The sequence below is a fragment of the Trichomycterus rosablanca genome, chromosome 4, assembly GCF_030014385.1.
Source record: "Trichomycterus rosablanca isolate fTriRos1 chromosome 4, fTriRos1.hap1, whole genome shotgun sequence".
NCBI lineage: Eukaryota > Metazoa > Chordata > Actinopteri > Siluriformes > Trichomycteridae > Trichomycterus > Trichomycterus rosablanca.
In genome coordinates, this window is record NC_085991.1 from 38,673,606 (window position 1) to 38,695,790 (window position 22,185).

Consider the following 22,185-nt stretch of genomic DNA (forward strand, 5'->3'; position numbering starts at 1 on the left):
AGTGTGACTAAATAAGTAAATAAATAACTAGGCTAAAGGAAACGCTGTAGAATCTTTATTTACTATAACGATATGTCATTTATTATATATTATATAGTATATTATAATGTTGAGGAGCTCCCTTGCTGTCATGTCTACTTTAGCTATTACTACTTACACGACAAGCTCCACACACAGAGAACATAAGTGTTCCTACCTGTACCATCTTTGCTGCTGTTGCTGCCTTGTTGTGAGCGTAGTTCCTCTGACTTGTAGAAGTCAATACTAGCGTATGTGTTCAGATTTAAAACATTGCCGCTTGGACCTCCTGTTGCTCCACCGCTTCCAGAAGCTCCACAACCCAATACAGATGAGAAGAGTCGTGCTGTTTGGCCAGCAGGTTGCACGTCCATGGCAGGGTGTGGGCTCTCCCTTGTAGCCAAGTCTAAGTCTATGTAGTTGAGCCCTTGCTCCAAAGATGACGTCTGGGTAGTTGGTGTGCTGGTTAGTCCAGGGTTGGCGTGCTGAAATGGGCTGTCTAGCAAAGTGCCATTGGCATTTAAAATGCTGTCTAAACCAAGGTGGCGTGCTATAGCTTGGGTGTGCTCACTGATGATAGGGATGGAAGAGGAGGAGTTTATGGGGCATGTGGACAGTGAAGGAGGGGCTTGAAAAGTTTCCGAACAGTGGCGCCGGCGAGCTTGAGGGTCTGCTCGGATTACTTTAGCACCGCGGTCTGGGTTGGGGACTTTGGACAGTGGAAAGTCTAAATTAAGACCCATGCTCAGAGCAGGACCTACAGCTTCAATTTGGTCTGGTAAAGTGTCTTTAGGTGTGTTGGAGTTCATGTCTGAGCTGAGACCAAAGACCATTTCTGTGTAGTCTGTGCATGGTATAGTGGAGTCAACTGACTGAGAGACTGATCCTTGTCTGGTATGTCCCATCTCTGCTTTAGCCTCTTCTTCATGTTTCGGGGTTGACCTACAATCTTCCCAGGTTTTTGCTTCAGTTGCAGGTGGGGTTGAAGATGTTGAAAAAGAAGGGAAACCAAGGGGTGTAAGAGGTGTAAGGGGAAATGATGATGTAGAAGAGGAAGGAGAAGCACCAAGCTCCATATTTACATACTCAGAAACACCAGCTTGGGGTATACCAGTAGACGGGCTTGAGGGCAGCGGTAGGAACACAGCAACACAAGAAGAGGGTCTGGGCAAGGGTCGATGTGAACTGGGAGGAACAGAGGCAACTTGCTTAGGTTTTCTATTTCCACTTAGTCCTTCTTTATTGTTTTTTTCACTCTTGAACTCAATGCTGACATATTCACCAGGGCTTTTCGGCTCAGGGGGTAGTGGCGTCTCACGGACTCTGGGCAATGTGTTGGCTTTAGAGACATCCACAAACAAGCTGCGAGGACGATTCCTTTGGCTCTGTTTAGCCACCCCAGAACCCTGTCTTTGCTGCAGTGCCCCAATATCCTTTACTCTAGCCCCGGAGACAGACCTTACCTTGTTGAGTTTCTCTTCACCCTCCCCCAGACTTTCACTGCTAGCTGAACTTGATGAATACGATGAAGAGGAAAGGGAAAGGTGGCGTCCCTCTCCAGGTTCTTGATGCTGAGATGTACCCATAAAACTGCCAGGGGCTCGTCCACCAATTCCATTTTTACTGCCCAGGTGCTTTCCTCGTCCTGGTCCATCCTCAAAGCGTTTAGGGCTGCTGTGCTTATAAGAACGAGGCAGGGAGTAGTACGAGTATATCATTTTTGGAGGAGGCTGTTGAGCATGCTTCTCAGATGGTGACTCATTAGGAGGTGGAGTACTGTTTGCAGAACGGACACTTAGAGGTGACATGTTCATATAATCACTGCCAGTCCTACTGTCTGCGCTGTTCCTGCCAACCCAAGCTCGCTGGTCTGGGGAACAGCTGTTATTTGGTGACATCATCATATAGCCATCCTTGCCGGAAGTAGGAAGATGAATCTGCTGAGGAAGTGAGATACTGCTGTTAGGAGTCATGGCCATGTAGTCATCTGCAGGTTTAGAATCAGAGTCGGACACTGATACAGACAATGAGTGAGAGAAGGAAGCTGGAGGAGCCGTAACCCCAGGCAACATAGACATATACCCATTGTCACCTCCCGCTTTACCACCATCGGGAATGGCCACTGTATCTTGTTCCATATGTCCTGCTTCACCTTTGGACTCTGCAGATACATCTAGATATCTGGTTCCACTAGTACTTGATTCTGAATCATGACGAGAGCTAAAAGACTCACGACTGGTGCTTCGAGACATAATAGCATAGTTGTCTTCCTCTATCTCTACATCACCTCCTCTGCGGTAAGAGGGGAGTCTTTCAAGAGACATGGGTGGCAAAGATGCCCTTTTACTGATCGGTTTTCGTTCAGTTTCACATTCCCGACTAGAAGAGCGCCGCAGTACCCTTTTACTCTGGGGTAGAGTGTTATCCGCTGACAATGATTTGGACGCTCCTTTCTGTGCCATTAGGATATAGTTGGTTGCTTCATCCCCACCTGAGCTTTCTACAGACCCTGTCTGGATGGCTTGATGCAAAAGAGGGTGCTCTCCTGGGCTGGAACCATATTCATCTGAGGAAGCATAGTCACTAAGTGAACCAGAAATTGATGGCTGGCGGAGAGGAATTCGAGTGTAGTTGCCTCCATTTTCATCACCCCCACAACAACTTCCAGCTGTTCCAGAACTAGTGTCCCCAAATTCAGACCCATGGCCTGAACTGGAGGAAAGGTTCTGCGCAGCTGTAGGGGCTGGCGTGGAGATGGACCTCATCAGAGCATGCTGGGCCTTGACAGGTATGGTTTCACGTACAGAGGTAGACCTAAGAATAGGTGTGTTGGAGCAAGACCCATTTGGGGTTGGACTTGAACTAGAACTGACACCTACTGAGCCTCCTCTTACGGTGTCCTCTATTTTGGCTCCATCACTGGATGTACGAGCTCTTGAAAAGCTATGCCGAGGGGTAGGTGATGCATTGTTGCTGTTGCCACCTCCTCCGGTTCCTCCTGGTGGCTCTGTACGAGGTCGTCTAACGAATCCCACTTGGCTGGGCGGAGGATTTGGGTGGTAACGGCGAGATGGAACACTGATAGGATTCGATGCAGTAGAACCTCCCCCTGCTCCTCCTGGCGTCGACTGTAACTTACTGCGCTGACTAAACTCCTCACTAAGAGCCTTCATTGCTTCAAGCAGAGACTCATGCATGTTCTGGGCCACAACTGAGTCCTCCACTTGCATCCAGAACTCTCCAGGCCCGGTCACTGCCGATCTTCCAACCTCCACAAAGAAGAAGTTCTCGGAGTGGCCACAACGCCTTACATTCATCAACTGTAGAACGACCGCTGCCGCATCTGAGTTGAGCTTGACAAAGTTGACTGTCTTTTCTGTTAGGCAAAGTCTATATATACCCACTAGGTTTTTGGCCTGGCCAAGACCTTTGGGCCAAACCTTTACTTGCCAGACCTCTTTAAAGGCAGGGCCAGGGGATGGTACTCCATAATCTTCAGAATTACCAACAGAGAGTGATTTACCTAAAAAAGACAGAGATAAAAGACTGTTTACAGATAAATATAGACACGGTAATGTAAGACACTTGTTAAAATAAGCTGCACAAAGTGTGAACATATGGATGCAGAATTTAGAAGAGTTGTTTAAGGCATGACATGATGTTTAAAATGTCAGTCACTACAGTTTTAAAGGAAGATGCATGTCTAGTACAACAAGGGCTAAACATGCCAGGATTTAAATGTCCTGCCAATGGAACAGTTTTTATGGTAATCCATAGTACTTTATCATCAATTTTCCAAAGGATCGACAATGCATGACAGAAAGAACAGCATACAGTAAACCCGGACAAAGGTTGGAAATAAATAGGTTAGCCAAATAAATGAGCAATAGATAATACACCTGCAGACATGAACTTGATAAGGATGCAGTACACTGCTCTCCGAAAGCAAATATATTCCAAAACTGGCCTGGTATCCAACAAGCTTGTCCTAATTACTTGATATTTACCTGAACGTACTCTGGCCTATATAGTCAATAAATGCAGCAGACCTGAGTCCCACTAAAACTACTTGCCCCAATCTGACTGTCCAGCTGCTTCTTTCACCTCTGCTGCAAAAGGCTGGTAAAGGGAAACAGGTATCTCTTACTTATGCAAGCTGTATGCCCAAAAAGCTGATGCCAGCATGCTTTAGTTCTGATATTCTCTTCCACCCTGATAGCATTCTGACTACTACCTGCATGGAAATGCGGCAACAAAATCTGCACAGCACTAGAGAAATACAAATAAAAAATCATCAAGTGGTCAGTCTTAATTTCTTCATTACTACATTGGTATCCAGTTACTGTAAAATAATCTGGAAGTAATTACATTTATTGCAGTTATCTGTTGTGTGTGAATTGCAGAAATATAATACATTCACCACAGTACTTGCCCTTTAACCACATTTAATGCACCTGTACTTTTGCCCTGCCAAGGTATCACATCCGTATCAAAAGATCTGCATGACAGTTGTGGCCTAGCGGTTAAGGTACTGGACTAGTAATCCAAAGGTTGCTGGTTCAAGCCCCACCACTGCCAGGTTGCCACTGTTGGGCCCTTGAGCAAGGCCCTTAACCCTCAATTTCTTAGACAATGTACTGTCACTGCACTGTAAGTCGCTTTGGATAAAAGCGTCTGCTAAATGCTAAAAATGTAAATGTAAATGATGTATACATTTAGCCCATACCAATGTAATGCGCATCTACAAAGGCATACACACGCAACACCCATACTTACAAACACACACAAATGTGCATTTTCCATTGACCAAGTGAGTGAGACATAAAAACCGCCCCATTGCACACAACAAAACGAAAATATTTATTTATTATATATCTTATATTTGTAATAAAACATGGTGGTACATTATAATAGATGTCGTTGTTGCTTTTACCTGCAAACTTTTTTAATGCATTTTCTCCCCATTTTCTCCTGACTTTTAGCGTGTCCAATTGCCTGATTGCTTCATGCTTCCTCTCCACTTAATCCAGCCCCAGCTTTGACTGAGAAGAACAAAGCTAACCCACACCCCCTCCGACACGTGGGCAGCAGCTGTATGCATTTTATCACCCTCACTAGACAACACTGTCGCCCTCGGCTTGCTCAATAGGGGTTTTTGGTCTGTTGGTCCTGGATTCTGTAAAGTTGCTTTGAGACAATGTTCATTGTAAAAAGCGCTACATAAATAAATTTGACTTGACTTGATGAGATCAGCTGCGGATCAGCCCTGTGTACGGAAAGACACCCTGATCAACACACTCTTTCACCATCCCTGTGCAGGCTCCATCAATCAGCCAGCAGAGGTCGTAATTGCAACAGTCATGAGAGAGTCCCTATCTGGCTCAATACCCCACTCCTATATGAACAACAGCCAATCGTTCATGTGGTTGCTCAGCCCAGACGGCAGGCAGAGCTGAGACTCGATACGATGTATTTGAGATCCCAGCTCTGGTGTGCTAGCGTGTGTTTTTAACGCTGCGCCACCTGAGCAGCTATACCTGCAAATTTAAACGTATTACACTGTCTTCCACATACTGTATATCTATGTCTAAGGTAAAATTTCTTCAACTGCCCAATTTGGCGAAGCAGATGTACTGTATTATAGTTTAATTATTTTATTCATTTTATTTTAGCCAATATCTTTATTACATGTATTTCATTTAAAAATACAACATTTATTATTATTTACTTCAGCATAAGCAGATGTGTATATAACTAATCAGCATGAGCCCCGAATTCTCATATTAGTGCATTAATTGTAGGTTGCACCGTCACAGTAATTAAAATTTGTAATACAGAGACATCATGTTAAATACATGAACACAATGTTATTATTGACTTCAAACTCTTAAGCTTTGTGTTAGACTAAACGCAGAGCTAAAAGAATATAAATTATGAGTGAAGCACAGGCTAGGAGCATGTAACACATTAAACTCTAGCAGTGATTTGTCTTCTGTGATTTTTATTAGAATTTTATGTAATTATCATGTTTCACACTTCGGTTTTATTAATGACAGAACATGTAGATACAGGTTACACATGATTCATCAGTTCAAGTTTAATGTCAAATACCATCATGGGTAATTTTGTATCTCCAGTTCTCCTAACTCACATGTCTTTGGACTGTGGGAAAAAAAACCCTTGCATACACATGGAGAACACAAACACACAAAAAGGACCTGGACTGCTCCACCAGGAAATCAAACCCAGGACCCAGGTGCTACCCATCGAAGCACTCTGTCACCCAGTGTTCTATGATTGAGACATAAACACCAAAAGAGGTGAGAACGTCTGACTATAAACCACACAGCTGTGTGTGTAGCTGATTGATTAGTATTTCTGTATTGGTCCCACTTTAAAAGACTAAAGCACACTGGTGAATCCATTCTGTTTCTGTAGCTCACACAGTGTTCAGTGCAGCAGGAAAAGAGAGACAATCATAACCATATGGGGGAAAGCACACTAAGGCACGCACTCGCAGGGACACCCTGCTCTCTGCTCTGACTAGTGCTTACACCAGTGTTGCCGGAACATTTTAGTTTCACAAACTAAACAAATCTGAACTGAATTTTTAGTTTTTTTTTTCTTTTGTTTTTCCAAAGAACACTAAAAGAAGCTTAACTTCTTTCTTTTACTACAAGTGATTTGTTATATTATAACTGGAAGTCAGAAGAAAATGTGTGTGTGTGTGTGTTTGTGTGTGTGTGTGTGTGTGTGTGTGTGTGTGTGTGTGTGTGTGCGTGGCTGTGTGCACGTGTATGTCCATATCTGTGGGTGTATGCACGAGTCTGTTGTTTGGGTGAGCGTGGATCAAGCGAGCAGCCAGTATTAGATGAGTCACTGAGAGAAAGCGACACATGACTTTTTAATAGCAGTGCCTATAATGCTTTTCCTCCATTAAACGCTCCCTCTGATGAACCTTTCTCAGATCTACATAAACCGAAGGTGCTTTTAAACGCATCGTATCGAATCTCAGCTCTGCCATCCGGCTGGGCGGCCAAATGAACAGTGATTGGCTGTTGTTCACAGGGTGGGTAAGCCGGACCAGGGTTCCTCATAACTGATTGATGGCATCTGCGCAGAGTTAGAGAATAATGCTGATCAGGGTGTGGCTCTACGTGCACAAGGCTGGTCAGCATATGAACTCACTTCGTGCAGGAGAAAAGAGGCAGTCGGTACTGATCATGTGTCAGAGAGGGCGTGTGTCAGTTGCGAGGCTCCTCAGTGAGCAGTGGAGGGTCGTATCGGTGGAGGTGAAGCGTAATGCAATTAGGGTAATTGGACACGGCTAGACTGGGGAGAAAATTGGTGGGGAAATTCGAAGAAAAAGAGTAATAAAAAAAAATAATAATACCAATAACTACTTGCAATAACAAAATCTGACCAAAAAAACAAAAAGTTAAGTTAAGCAGTTAAGCAGCAATTACATAAATTTAAATGCAACAGTCTACATTTCCAAAATAAAGTCGAGAACCAGGGAGACTCATAGTACAGTTAATTTGAGCTGCTAATCCGAACAGTTTGGTCACTGTCATCACACCTTAACTCTTAATTATTAAAGGATCTGTCTAAGGCGCAGACCTTATTGAGGCTTGTCTTACTATGCTGGACCTGGACATGGTTGTTTAGCACCCCACATCATCTACTGTAGCTTTAGAACATAACGTGTGATGTTCAGAGGACTGAAGCCGAGTTTCACCAAGTTTGTAAAAAGAAAAACAGAGCAACAGAACAGGAGAGACAGAAAAGCAAATGGCAAATACAGAACAGTGCCAAGTTTAACCAAGTCTGACCCTAAAGCGCTGGACCTCACACAAACACACTATTCTCCTGTATTCTTCTTGGACGGTGAGTGTACTGTTTACCTAATGAGCACTTACTTCACATCTATTTAGCATAAGCACACACCACTTCATGCTGGCGATTCTCCTACTCAGCTTCTTTGATCTAAGAACACAGTGTGCCACAATTTCCTACCATGAAGAACACCACTAAAACCACTGGACTCCGGTCTAAAAACACACATAGCTGGCACACAGCTAATCGAAGGAAAATCACAGCTGACCACAAATTTAAAAATCTAAAGTTGCTTTGGCAGATCATCTGAACCAAACAGAAAAATGCCATAAACACACCCTTGAGTTACAGTGTATAAGAAAATCCCTAGAAAAGACCAGCGGGATCATTTTGGGATTCACTTTTCAGAGCAGGCCTATGATGAAGTACTGAGTTAAATACTACCCAGAAAGCTTGCTAATACATGCACTTGTGCACAAATTGCTGTTTTTCAAAAACTCAGATGAGCAATAGGATTAATATAAAGCATCAGTAATAATGTGGTGTGGCTGTGTGATACAATAACAGCATTGTGTATTTTTACTTTTATTCACTCTGATGCCAAGACAAGATTTTCACAGCCCAAATATTTTGAAAGCCAACCTACAATTATTATATAATCACCTAACTGCAATTACTTAAGCTGATGTATAAAATGATAGCAATTAATCTTCAGGTTTCATAGTTCTACATTTGCCAGCATAAGCAAAATGCAGCGTATCGATGTGTGTAGAATTTATATAAATACACTGATGCATAGATGCTTGGGTGGCCCATTACCACTGGGATTCAGAGTTCAAATCCCCATCAAGACTATCAGCTGTCGGGCGTCTGCTTACAGTTACTGTATGACTGGCTATGTCTGAGGAAGTGGGGTGATGGACGAGGCCCCCCGATGGATTGGCGTTCTTTCCAGGGGCGTGTTACTGCATTGTGCCCAGTGGTTCAATAGAAACTGGACATGCCATGACCCTGACCAGAATAAGGCGGTGGTAAAACATACCACCAGGCAATGGTGGTGCCATTTCTGAAAGAGTAACAGTTGGATGGAAAATCACAACAGCAACAGCATCTCCTACTGCCTGGTCAAAATGCCAGTACACGTGGAGGAAGAATATGAAAAGAGGAGCATGAGCAAAATATAATCAAAAGGTTACTGAAGTGATTGAGTTTACTTCTCAAAATATTAACAACATTTGTTATTTGCCCAAATTATCAATGGCATACATCGTGTCCCAGGTTGCACATAAATCACATGGTTAGCTCTTGTTACTAAGGATCTAGAGATGAACTAGATGAACTAGATCTTTGTGCTGTCAGCTCGATATCGACAGGGTCCATTAGTCCATTAGCTTCACTGACACACACACACACACACATACAGACAAATAGGTCACATATAGCACTGCTGTAGGTTTAAATCTGGCACACTCACTGATTACTAGTAATGTAGCGTGCACTGCACACACTAGTCTTTTAGTCACAAAATAACATTAGAACAACTGAACTACCGAGTTGTGCTGTACAACAATTAACAGTGTGCAATACCAGACACAAGGGGTTTTTCAGTCTGTCGGGGTATGAGTACTTGCTAAGAGAAATAGAGCAAATGGGCTATTAAGATTAAAATATGTATGTCTATGGTTTACTTAGCTGATTAAAGAATATAAAAACTGAAGGAACTTCCCATCTACTTGTCACTTGCAGGCCATTATTCATTTACTAGTTAGTATAAGTAGCAAAAATATATTTACATAATAATTTTTTTTGTCTTGTATTAGTGTTTGTTGTGTAGGTCTGCTTAGTGATTAAAAATAAAGATATTGCTAATTAATAGATTAACAATTAAACAACTCATTTAAATGAACTTCATAAAAACTGACAAAGGTAGACAGTGCTCTATTGTGACTGTTATTTGTATCATTTAAATAATGAACAACACACCGATTCCACAAATGGTGAAGATGTTTTGCATTGGTAAGGAGTTTATTTATTTATTAGGATTTTAACGTCATGTTTTACACACTTTGGTTACATTCATGACAGGACAGGTAATTACTGGTTACACAAGGTTCATCAGTTCACAAGTTGTAATGTCAAACATTGTTATGGTGAATTTAGTATCTACAATTCACCTCACTTGCATGTCTTTGGACTGTGGGAGGAAACCGGAGCTCCCAGAGGAAACCCATGCAGAACATGCAAACTCCACACAGAAAGGACCCGGACCGCCCCACCTGGGGAGCTGTTGGGCCCTTAGACAAGGCCTTTGGCAATGGCTGTACAATGGCTTGTACAATGGCTGACTCTGTGCTTTGACCCTGGCTTCCAATCGAACTGGGATATGCAGAATAATAAATTCATTGTACTGTACATGTGTATATGTATATATGACAAATAAAGGAATTACACTCTCTATAACTCCCCAGTGGTGCTATCTAGATAAAGACATGATTGGCTATGTCTGAAAAGAAAAGGAAGGCTGAGGCCCAAGATGGATTGGTGTTCCGTCCAAGATGAGTCAGTGCATTGCGGCCAGTGATTCTAGGGATACCGAACCCCCCGCAACAATGACCAGAATAAAGCATAAATAAAACATGAAAATGAAATACAAAATAAACTACTAATAAAAAACTTCATGATGAGCAATCGTCTCTGACTTTACATCTACAAGGTGGACCAACTAGGTAGGAGTGTCTAATAGAGTGGACAGTGAGTGGACACAGTATTTAAAACTCCAGCAGCGCTGATGTGTCTGATCCACTCATACCAGCACAACACACACTAACACACCACCACCATGTCAGTGTCACTGCAGTGCTGAGAATGATCCACCACCTAAATAATACCTACTCTGTAGTGGTACTGTGGGGGTCCTGACCATTGAAGAACAGCATGAAAGGGGGCTAACAAAGCATCCAGAGAAACAGATGGACTACAGTCAGTAATTGTAGAACTACAAAGTGCTTCTATATGGTAAGTGGGGCTGATAAAATGGACAGTGAGTGTAGAAACAAGGAGGTGGTTTTAATGTTATGGCTGATGGGTGTATGTGTGTGGTTAACCACTGACAGACCGGTATAAAAGACCAAATATGCATCCCTAGTTTAACTTATGCATATAAAACAGTGTTTTACAGTCGTATCAAAAACATGTTTATAGGGCATTAATCATTTTTTTAAATTCTGCTTTGGATATTTACAGCATAATCACATACTGAAATGACACTGACAATGCTCTGTGCTTCAAACTAAATCATAAAATTAAACACAGGTTTAAAGCAGACAAACAGAGGGAGACACAGATCCAAAAGGGAAAACCCCAGCCTACACCTCCAAGAGAAGCCAGAAAAGAATCAGAGCGCAGAAAAGTGGGGACAAAACTAAAGTCATAACAGTGTAATCAGCATAGCAGAACCAATCAGAGTGTAGTGGTTTACTAATCATTTAAAAGAAGAAGGTTTATGTGAGGGATTGGTTTATAAAGACGCTACTGAGGTACAAAGTCCAGTTATGTGCCTTTTTAAAGGCAGGGCAGCAGTAAAGAGAAAAAAACAGCTGTGTGTTTGTATAGTTCTCTGTGAGCGAGAGACAGAGCGATAGAAAAAAGAGAGGGTAAAGGAGTAAGACGAGAAGTGAGTGTTCCTTTGGACCTCCAAGTCTGTCCTTAGCTGCCAAGTGTCCCAGCCTGTCTTCCACCCCCTCCTTTCTTTCCCAGTTGGACACACACATAAAATCTAAATGAGGTCCACACCACACATGTTTTTTGTTATACCTGCAGACAGACAAAATCTGGCACTGTTTTATCAGATCTTATCCTTTCTGAAGAGACTAATAATGAACTTCGGTCTGTCATGTGAGGACAACGTTAGCAGTCCTCGCTTTGTGAATCAAGCTGGACTGGATGGTGAGAATAAAGAAGAGAGAGGGAGATAATCCACTGTTCATCACTGTGACCTGGCAAAGTAAACTCAATTTACTCTTGCATACACTTACACAATGCCCTTCTATTACAATTCAACAAGAAAAAATAATAGCGGCTGTTCGGTTCACTAACAGAGCCAGTTATTAGAATAACACCCTGCTTTTAAGGCTGATCTATCTGTTGGTCTAGTAGTATTTAAACTCAGAATCCTTAAAATCCATCTTTTCCGTTTATCTGAATGTAAATGCTTACCAGCGCAAACAAAAACCCCTGCCAGACTGAACTTTACTAATCATTTATTTTCTGATTCTCACTTTTATTCATGCTGCAATAATATGTAACAATATAGAAACCCATGTCACATATGAAGTCACCATTTATGTGCAGATTCTTTTGAGCATCCAGTCAGTGAGACCACAACTGCAGAAGTAATGAGGTGACCCTTGTGTCCTCACAACAATCACAGACAAGCATTATTAGGATTTTAATGTCATGTTTTACACCCTTCGGTTACATCCACGACAGAAACGGTCACTCGCCACACAAGATTAATCAGTCCACAAGGTTATATCAAACATAGTCATGGACAATTTTGTATCTCCAATTCATCTCACTTGCATGTCTTTGGACTGTGGGAGGAAACCGAAGCACCCGGAGGAAACCCACGCAGGCACGAGGAGAACATGCAAACTCCACACAGAAAGGACCCGAACCGCCCCACCTGGAGATTAAACCCAGGACCTCCTTGCTGTGAGACGACAGTGCTACCCACTTAGCCACGGTGCCGCCCGCACGTCTGTGTAGGCTTGGCCGGTCTATGTCAGCTGAGATTCGAACTGAGATCTCAGTATTGGTGTGCTCGTGCATTACACTGCTGAGCCAACTAGACACCCTCTAAAGGTCCTTTTTTAATATGTTAATTGTACTGCAAAATTAAGTCCATGCTAAGTCCATGCTAGACAAAAAAACAACAAACTTAAAAGAACGTCACAAATACTTTAAGTAGAGCGATCAAGCATACAACCTGAGATGTTCCAGAAATGTGTTCAAAACTTCTAGGGTTAAAATTGCTGATGAACATAATTAAATATTAGAAGGGTTGTATGTTAATTTTTCATACAACATTCAATCACTGAAAAAGTTGCACTTGCAATTAAGACAATTAATGTCAATGATTAGCCAGTTAATCAATAACAACAGTCATTGTTTGATTAGTGCTGCCAGTTAAAGACGTCTTTTAGGGCCAGTGATAGCTCAGTGGTTAAGGTACTGGACTAGTAAACACAAGGTTGCCGGTTCAAGCCCCGCCACCACCAAGTTGCCACTGTTGGGTCCCTGAGCAAGGCCCTTAACCCTCAATTGCTCATTGTGTTCAGCTCATTGTGTAAGTCGCTTTGGATAAAAGCGTCTGCTAAATGCTGAAAATGTAAATGTAAATGTTTTAAAATGTACACAATATTGCCAAAAGTATTCGCTTGTCTGCCTTCAAATGCATATGAACTTAAGTAACTCCCATTCTTAATCCATAGGGTCTAATATGATGTCGGACCACCCTTTTGCAGCTATAACAGTTTCAACTCTTCTGGGAAGGCTTTTTTCTGAGAAGCGTGATTCGTCACTCCAGAGATTACGTCTCCACTGCTCTAGAGTCCAGTGGCGGCGTGCTTTACACCACTGAATACGACTCTTTGCATTACGCTTGGTGATGTAAGGCTTGGATGCAGCTGCTCGGCCATGGAGACCCATTCCATGAAGCTCTACGCACTGTTCTTGAGCTAATCTGAAGTCCACATGAAGTTTGGAGGTATGTGGTGATTGACTCTGCAGAAAGTTGGCGACCTCTGCTCACTATGCGCCTCAGTATCCGCTGACCTCATTTTACGTGGCCTACCACTTTGTGGTTGAGTTGCTGTCATTCCCAGTCGCTTCCACTTTGTTATAATACCACTGACAGTTGACTGTGGAATATTTACTAGCAAGAAAATTTCACAACTGGACTTGTTGCACAGGTGGCATCCTATCACTGTACCACGCTGGAATTCACTGAGCTCCTGAGAGTGACCTATTCTTTCACAAATGTTTGTAGAAGCAGTCTGCATGCCTATGTGCTTGGTTTTATACACCTGTGGCCATGGAAGTGATTGGAACACCTGGATTCAATTATTTGGATGGGTGAGTGAATACTGTGAATGGAAATTTTATATTTTATTAGTTATTTGCATCAAACTTATACGTTTCTGCTTTCTTAGTTCAATTAGCAGAGGTAGAAGAGACTTTTGGAAGGTTACTTAGGGGCAGAGATATGTTGACCTTGGCATGGGCTTCTTGCTTCCGTGGGAATGCATGGGTGTCAGGATGGTGTGTGCGGGGGTGCATGCGCAGTTTTGATACGGGTGCATTCTTGTGGAGGTACGCCATGTTTCTAACAAACTAACTATTCTTGTAGGATGATAAGCAAGTTTGATGTGGAAAGTTGACCTTGAGTTGGGTCGCTGAGAAGAGTTAGCCTGAAGGGGCAGTAAAGTGGGGTATAAATACTGTGATAGGGCAGACAGGAGGGGTCCTCTCTCTCTGTAAAGCTGTGTGAGCGGTTTGCATTGAGGTTGGCCCTCAGCTGAGTAATAAATTGATTATTTGCTTTTATCACTATCCCGGTTGTCTGTGTCAATCTTTAAGGGTTATTTTGAATTCCCACAACAACATGGCACCAACCAGATGGGACCCCGTTCCTTGGACGGCTGAGAAGTTCTGGGGGATACAGACGTCAGTATCCTGAAGGACTTTACTTCATCTGAAACGACCAATTGGCATTCTGCGTTGCAGGACCAGACTTCATCTGCCGCCTTGGTTCCGGGGTTACTATCATTTTATAGAAAGTAAGTAAATTAAATATTTAATATAATTGTATGTGGTGAATCACACAAGTAACAAAATTTAGACTTGGATTTTGTTGATGGTCGGGATGGCCAGCAAGGGTCGATGGGATATCGGCTCGGTTTAGCAGTATTTCTTGGATAGAAAATCTGCCACAGGTTGACGAACCTAGTGCAATATGTCTCCCGGGAGAAAAAACAAGTCAATCCTAAACATAGAAGTTAAATATGGGATATATTTAACGAAATACGGGGTGTATTTATGTGTTTAGGTGGTGTAGAACGAACATAGAAGTTGAATATGGGATATATTTAACGAAATACGGGATGTATTTATGTGTTCGGGTGATTCACGACGGACAATTTAAATTGGGTGGATTGACACAAAAAGGCATGATGGGGAGTGGCAAAAGCAAACAGAAATTTTTCTTAGATGTGTATGATGAACCAAATGTGTGGTTCGTGTATGTTAATTATGGTAAAGCAGCATTGACTAAATTTGAATTTGGGTAAAGAGTGTGGTTTTTCTTCCAAAGGTAGTTTTAGTGAAAGACAATTAGAAATGTTGAAAAGTAGTTAGAAAAAAAGAGAGAGGAAAAAGAGATGTATTAATGTGAAGGTTTTGGTATGTAGGTTATTGAGTCTAAGAAACGTGCACATATATTACAAGTAGCATGTAAAACTAACAAAGCAGATGTCTAGTGTGTAAAATCTGTTTCAGACCCAGACCTAGACGGGTGTCCCGGTCCGTGTCCTCCAGCACAGAGACGAGCACAAGTTCAACAGGAAGCTGAGGCAAGAAGCCATGAGGGTGCCATTCCACCTCCTAAACAGCACCGCCCAAGATCTCCACGTCATAATCTATTAGACCTGCCTTCCAAACCTGAAGCAGGAAGCTCAGCTGTGCTAAGTACAACCTATGACCCGCCCAGTGAGGATAGAGAGGACCTGTTCTAATCCAACATGTTTTCCTCCCTTCACACTTGCTCGACTGGTGAATATCGTTTGAAGGAGAATAAAGATGGACAATAAAGACATGCTACATTTCCCATGATTGAAGTAGCAGGACCTGATGGACATGCAATGGTGGTTCATCGTCCGTGGACAAAGAATGACATCACTGAGGTGTCCCAACAACTGACACATCCTCTTTAAGTTGAAGAAGAAAAGTTCTCAGTGGAGCTGAGACCTACCACAAATGAACTCAGACGTCTAATGGGTCGGAAGCTGGGTGTGGACATTTCACATGTCAGAATGTCACAACAGACAATGTCACACAGTGAAATGTGACCTGGAGTCATAAGGACAATAACAAATGCTTCATTTGCAAAAAAGGACACTGTGCCAACAAATGACTAAAAGAGTTGAGAACTATGGAGAAGACTGAATGATGGAGGAGGACCGGACTGAGGACAAACCAAAAGGGTCTGGTGAGTCAGAATTTTCTATGCTTTGCAAAGAAGAATTGCTTAAGCTAACACCTATAGCTGTTAAATGTAAATGATAAGATCCAAGTGGCTATAAAACATATAGAACAAAAGTATTTTCCTGAAGGAACATATGTTAAGTATTCTGAACCTTAAAATGTCTATGATAATTTAATGTTTGTGAATGGTAGTGAGATACAGTTTTTGGTAGACTCAGGAGAAGGGAGTTCAGCCATTAGAACTGATGAGTTTGAGGTCATTCCAAAGAAAAGTGGAAGATTCATGCATTCAGTTAAGGTAACAGGAGTCACGGTTACTGAATATTATTCAGTGCTGTCAAAATGCCATTTGCAAGGCCTTGAGCCTTTGAAATTTTCCTTTCTACTGTCAGATCATTGTCCAGTGAATTTACTGGGGCGATGTCTGATGTAAAAAATTTGGTATTACCCTGATCAGTGAAACTGACAGGCTAAAAATCCAAATTACCCAACATAACTCCTTTCAGGGTGTAATGATGAACATTAAACCCTTACTTTATGTTTATTTGTGGCAACTCTGCAACCACAGCATGAATGGAGTGAATTTGAAGCTCAAAGAACACGCTTACTTGCTTACTAACCAAGTGAAAAATGAAGATTTGCATTGCACTGCACAGATCCAAGAGGGGGAGTCAGATGACCAGTATGAAAAGGAGTGTTTTAGAAACTTAGATAAGACTGAGGTTGTTTTGGAGTGGAAGTAGGAGCGAAGTTGAAGTTGACTTGTTTAGAATTGATGAAAGGGAAGGCTAACCACACCTGATTGACATAAAAGGCTGCGTCCCAAACGTGTCACTGTATAAAGGTTGTAATGATCACTGGAGTGATTTGGGTTCTTGAGGGTTGGAACTGTTGTCATGTGATGGTTGAACAGACATTGTGGATACTTTGGTGATGGAGAATAGGTGAAATGTCTGATTTCTGTATTAAGTTGATCTATGTCTCTCATGAGGAGAGGACAGTTGAGTTGTGTACAAATGTGTACAAAGGACATGATTGGTTGTGTCCAAAAGGTCAACAGTGAATGTTTGTTGAATGTTCCAACGAAGGAGAAATGTGAAAATGACACTGTGAAACTATTATGTCACCTAGCAAAGATAAAGACAGCCTTTCAAAATTACAATTAGTAAAACATGAAGTTAAATTCCTAGGTTAACTGATTCCTGTCGAAGGTTAAAGATTAGAAAATGGCAGAATAGAAGCCATTCAGAAAAATCCCATGTCAATCACAAAAAAAGCAACTAATGTTTTTCTTAGGTATGTGATTTTATTGCAGAACTATCATCTCTAAGTATGAAGTCCTCGAGGCTCCCTTAAGCAAAATTGCTGATGGGAAGGGCCTACAGGCCCACAGTGCACTTAGTTGGAACATTGAAGCGGACAAGGCCTTTGAAACATCGAAAAGAGCTCTGCACATAACACCAACACTGTGAATCCCGGATCCAAACAGACCATTCACTCATACAGTGAATGAAAAAGGAGGGTGTATGACGTCAGTATTACTCCAGGGTCATGGAGGTAAACTAAGACCAATAAATAAAAATTTTTTTAAAGCTAAATTAGACCTTATAGTAGCAGGTCTCCAATGTGTTTGAGAGCTGTGCCAGCTGAATAAAAAAGTGGTAAATGAAGAAGAACCTTTATTGTCATTATACTAGTGTAGAACAAAATTTTGTTTGATACTCTCCAAAATATAAAAGGAAGAAGAAGATAAAGTATTTACAGAAACATATGGATATTTACACAGGATAACCAGTACAATTTGAAGTATGGATTTTAGATAAATAAATAAATTATGATGAATGAAGTCACTGATGAAGTCAATGATTTAATAAACTTAGTAAGTTACTGAAATTTGACCTTGTTGGTTATAAATGTTGTTTCTCAACTGAAGAGTATATGATATGATAAGATGACAGCTAGATGGCTGAGGTATAACAGTGTATTAATTGAAATGACTAACATCTAGTGGTGGGCGGATCGATACCAAATTTTGCAGTATCGCACACCACTACTAATATCACAATAAAAATATGTAATGTATTTAAACCTGATACTTTTCTTCCTACAGAAAATGAAGGTGAACCAAATGATTGTTTTAATGTTGTTAATGAAGTTTGCTTTCCTAGACCAGATTTACAGGAAACTACAAAATCCAGATATGGAGCTATTTGTTGATGAATCTTCATACAGAAGCACAGAAACAAGAAGCTGTGTGGGGTATGATGTAATGACAAAAAATGAAACAATTCAAGCAAAATCACTAACATCTTATCTATCAGCCCAAGCTGATGAATTAGAAGCGTTGTAAATTGGCTAAGGGGAAAAACTGTTAGCATTTTCACTGACAGTAGATATGAATTTGAAGTAGTAAATGAGGCCTTTTGACCTATTTAGGCAAACGTATCACATATCACAACCTGATTTCTGCACTTCTGGATGGAATCCTATTTCCAAAAGCTATTGATGTATGTAAATGTGAAGCTGACACCTGATGTTCTGATCCCATTTCACAGGGCAACAACAGAGCAGACATGGCCGAGAAAGAAAAGGCAGCAGTGAAATGTACAGTAGATAAATATTTTGTGTTGTGCAAAAAATGATTTTTGTTTCAGCTGACCTGACAGCCATCCAGTCCTTCGCCAAGCCAAAAGGAAAGGCCGAGTGGAAGCGAGCTGGGTGTAACAAAAAGGATGAGGTTTGGTATGGTCCAACTGGTAAGCCGTGTCTTCCCAAAAAAAATTGTTTCTAGATTATGATAATTTGACACATGGTCGAGACCATGTGCCAAAAAGGAGGGATGCATGGTAGTATCTCAAGACATTGGTACACTAAGGGCTTAACTAGCTTAACTATTTACTCCCAAAAATTTTGTGAACGCTGCATGATTTGCAAAATAAATAAAGTTAGTAGGGGAATTAAAACTCCTTAAAGTGCCAAACCATCGGCTGATTGACCATTTCAGCATCTCCAGATTGATTTCATTGATATGTTCTCCAAATGGATTGAAGCATTCCCAACTGAGGGTGGGACATTAAAAACAGGATGCAAGTGCGGTAGCAAAAGCACTGACATAATCCAAAAGTGGGGGATCTGTGAAAGAATTGGCAATGACAATGGTACTCCATTTGTCAACAAAGCATTACAGCAGGTCGTGAGTATGTGATTTATTGATTTAAAACAACAGTGTGCCCATCACCCAGCCTGTGGGGCTGTGGAGCAAGAAAATGGCACACTCAAACACAAATTGACAAAATGTCGTTCAGATACTGGTCTGACATGGGTTAAGGCCCAGCCAGTGATAATAATGTATATGAGAACCAGAATAAGGGAAGAACAAACCTAAGCCCTTTTGAGATACTATTTGGCAAGACCTCCAAAAGCAGGAATCAGGCCCAGAGAAACTCCAAGGCCACTCACGGATGAGTGTGAGTGAAATGTTAAGTTATTGCGAAACCTGTCCTGTGTTTTGTGTGAAGTTCACATGCAGGTGAAAGACTTCCTTCCAGGACCAAGGAGTACCTATCTACATGATCTGAAATCCAGGTTACTGAGTGATGGTGAAAGAGTTCAGAAAAGACTTCGGGAGAAAAACCTGGAAAGCCAAGAGGTGGCTAGATCCGTTCCAAGTGCTCCTAACGGCACAAACCGTCGTCAAGGTGTGCCAGAACCAACTGAAACCAGCCCTGACACACACACAGAGCAAGATTAAAGGGGCAATGTCAGCTTGACCTTTTGCTAAAAACCACACAAAAACAACAGAGTTTTTGCATAAAAGTCACCTAAACGTGTTGACCCAGGAGAGGGGTACCTGATAAAAGAAGAGGACGTCATTGAGCCGACTGACATTGGACGGTGTGAAATAGCTGATTGATCGAACTGAAAAAAAAAAAAAACCTTGAACACTGTGTAATAAAGTACATCTTGAACCAAAATCCAGAACATTTAATGAGACAGATTTTCACCTCAGTAACTAGTGAAAGAGTCAACTGTGAGCTTGTGTGTGAGTTTTATCTGATTTAACAGGATCAGCGAAGTGATCTTTGGAACATGTGGGAGATCCAGAGACTGAGAGTGAGACCTGGGGATAACACCTGTGTTGCAGAAAATTGTTGTAGACTAGATAATCTATAGAGGAAGGGTGTTTCTAAGCCTCGGTGAGGTGGGACGAGTGCTGATTGGGCGTGCCCGCACTCCGAGCACCAACATACGTCAAAAATGGCAAAGGCTCACCTAACCTAGAAATTTCAAAGTCTGATGAAAATGAAAGCCTATTATTGACACATGGTGTATTGTATGTTAGCATGTCTAAGATTGGATGTGGCTTAGATAGGTTGAATTGGGGAAAAGATAGCTAAATTCTTAGACAGGTGTTCGAGAATTAGGTATCAGTATTACTGTTTATGAAAAGAACTAAAGTGTTAAATAATTAATGTAAATAGTTTTTATTTACCTATTGAGTTTCTTTTGACTGAGAGTTTTTGTTTTGATCATCTTATCAATCAAGTTGATAGAAGTTTTTGATGATTTAATGTTGTTTGAGTAGTTGTTTTTATATATATATATATATATATATATATATATATATATATATATATATTTTTTTTTTTTTTTTTTAATACTTTTTATATTTACTTATTTTTATATTTAATACTCGTATAATCATATTTAAATGTTTTCTATTCTTTTTTTTCTTTCCTTTATGAAAAATTTTGAAGCATTTAATCAAGGTAGAATGGTTGTCTGATAGGCTTAATCATATAATTCATTTTATATGTAATTATTTATTATGTAAGTCATCCTGTGCTGAACCTGTGGTGTTGAGTACACTATCACATCAGGTAGGTTGGTTGGTAAGATGGGTAGGGTGTGGTATTTTCCCTAAATTGGAAATTGGTTGATAATTAGCTCGTGAGGATTCTCTAATGAGCCTGAGGGTTTTTTTTCGTCCACCCATGGGGGATGACAGGATAAACAAGTAGATAGCATGGAACATTTATATTAAGACTTTATTAATCACTTATGGGTTTGTGACATAAAGTCACAAAAGAGGGGAATCTATTCTTAGTGATATTCTCAGAAATATTCCTAGCAAAAACAGTATATTCATTTCATACTATTTTTTTTTTTTTTTTAGGTGTGTTTACTCTATGATAACAATACCTTAAAACTCTGACAAGGGTATATTTAGTATATAAAATTTTGTTAGTGTTGTCCAGGAAGGACAAGAGGAAGGATTGTGAATGGAAATTTTATATTTTATTAGTTATTTGCATCAAACTTATACGTTTCTGCTTTCTTAGTTCAATTAGCAGAGGTAGAAGAGACTTTTGGAAGGTTACTTAGGGGCAGAGATATGTTGACCTTGGCATGGGCTTCTTGCTTCCGTGGGAATGCATGGGTGTCAGGATGGTGTGTGCGGGGGTGCATGCGCAGTTTTGATACGGGTGCATTCTTGTGGAGGTACGCCATGTTTCTAACAAACTAACTATTCTTGTAGGATGATAAGCAAGTTTGATGTGGAAAGTTGACCTTGAGTTGGGTCGCTGAGAAGAGTTAGCCTGAAGGGGCAGTAAAGTGGGGTATAAATACTGTGATAGGGCAGACAGGAGGGGTCCTCTCTCTCTGTAAAGCTGTGTGAGCGGTTTGCATTGAGGTTGGCCCTCAGCTGAGTAATAAATTGATTATTTGCTTTTATCACTATCCCGGTTGTCTGTGTCAATCTTTAAGGGTTATTTTGAATTCCCACAACAATACTTTTGGCAATATAGTGTATTTTATTTACAGTGGACACTTGATTCTTTTGAAAGTGCACTTAAAGATCTCTACAGAGAATGCAGATTTGATATGCACCCGACCCACCCTCAGTGCACATGTGGCAGTTTTGCTTATAGACACATTAATGTTCTTTAAATCCCGAACGGTGAAACTACTGCACATTAAATTCATTCACGGTGAAGCCCGTTTGCATCTTACTGCATGTTAATAATGGACCTCTGTGTATTTATTTTATTTTATTTTACATAACAT

At 41.1% G+C, this 22,185-nt stretch overlaps 1 protein-coding gene across 1 annotated transcript in view; it reads right to left on the reverse strand.

Annotated features, from left to right (window-relative positions):
• si:ch73-335l21.1 (insulin receptor substrate 1-B) overlaps positions 1-22,185 on the reverse strand; it is a 96,184-nt gene that overhangs the window by 47,095 nt on the left and 26,904 nt on the right. The window contains exon 2 of the mRNA XM_062994265.1: positions 197-3,541. Within this exon, the coding sequence (XP_062850335.1) occupies positions 197-3,541 (3,345 nt within the window). The remainder of the gene's footprint in view (positions 1-196; positions 3,542-22,185) is intronic.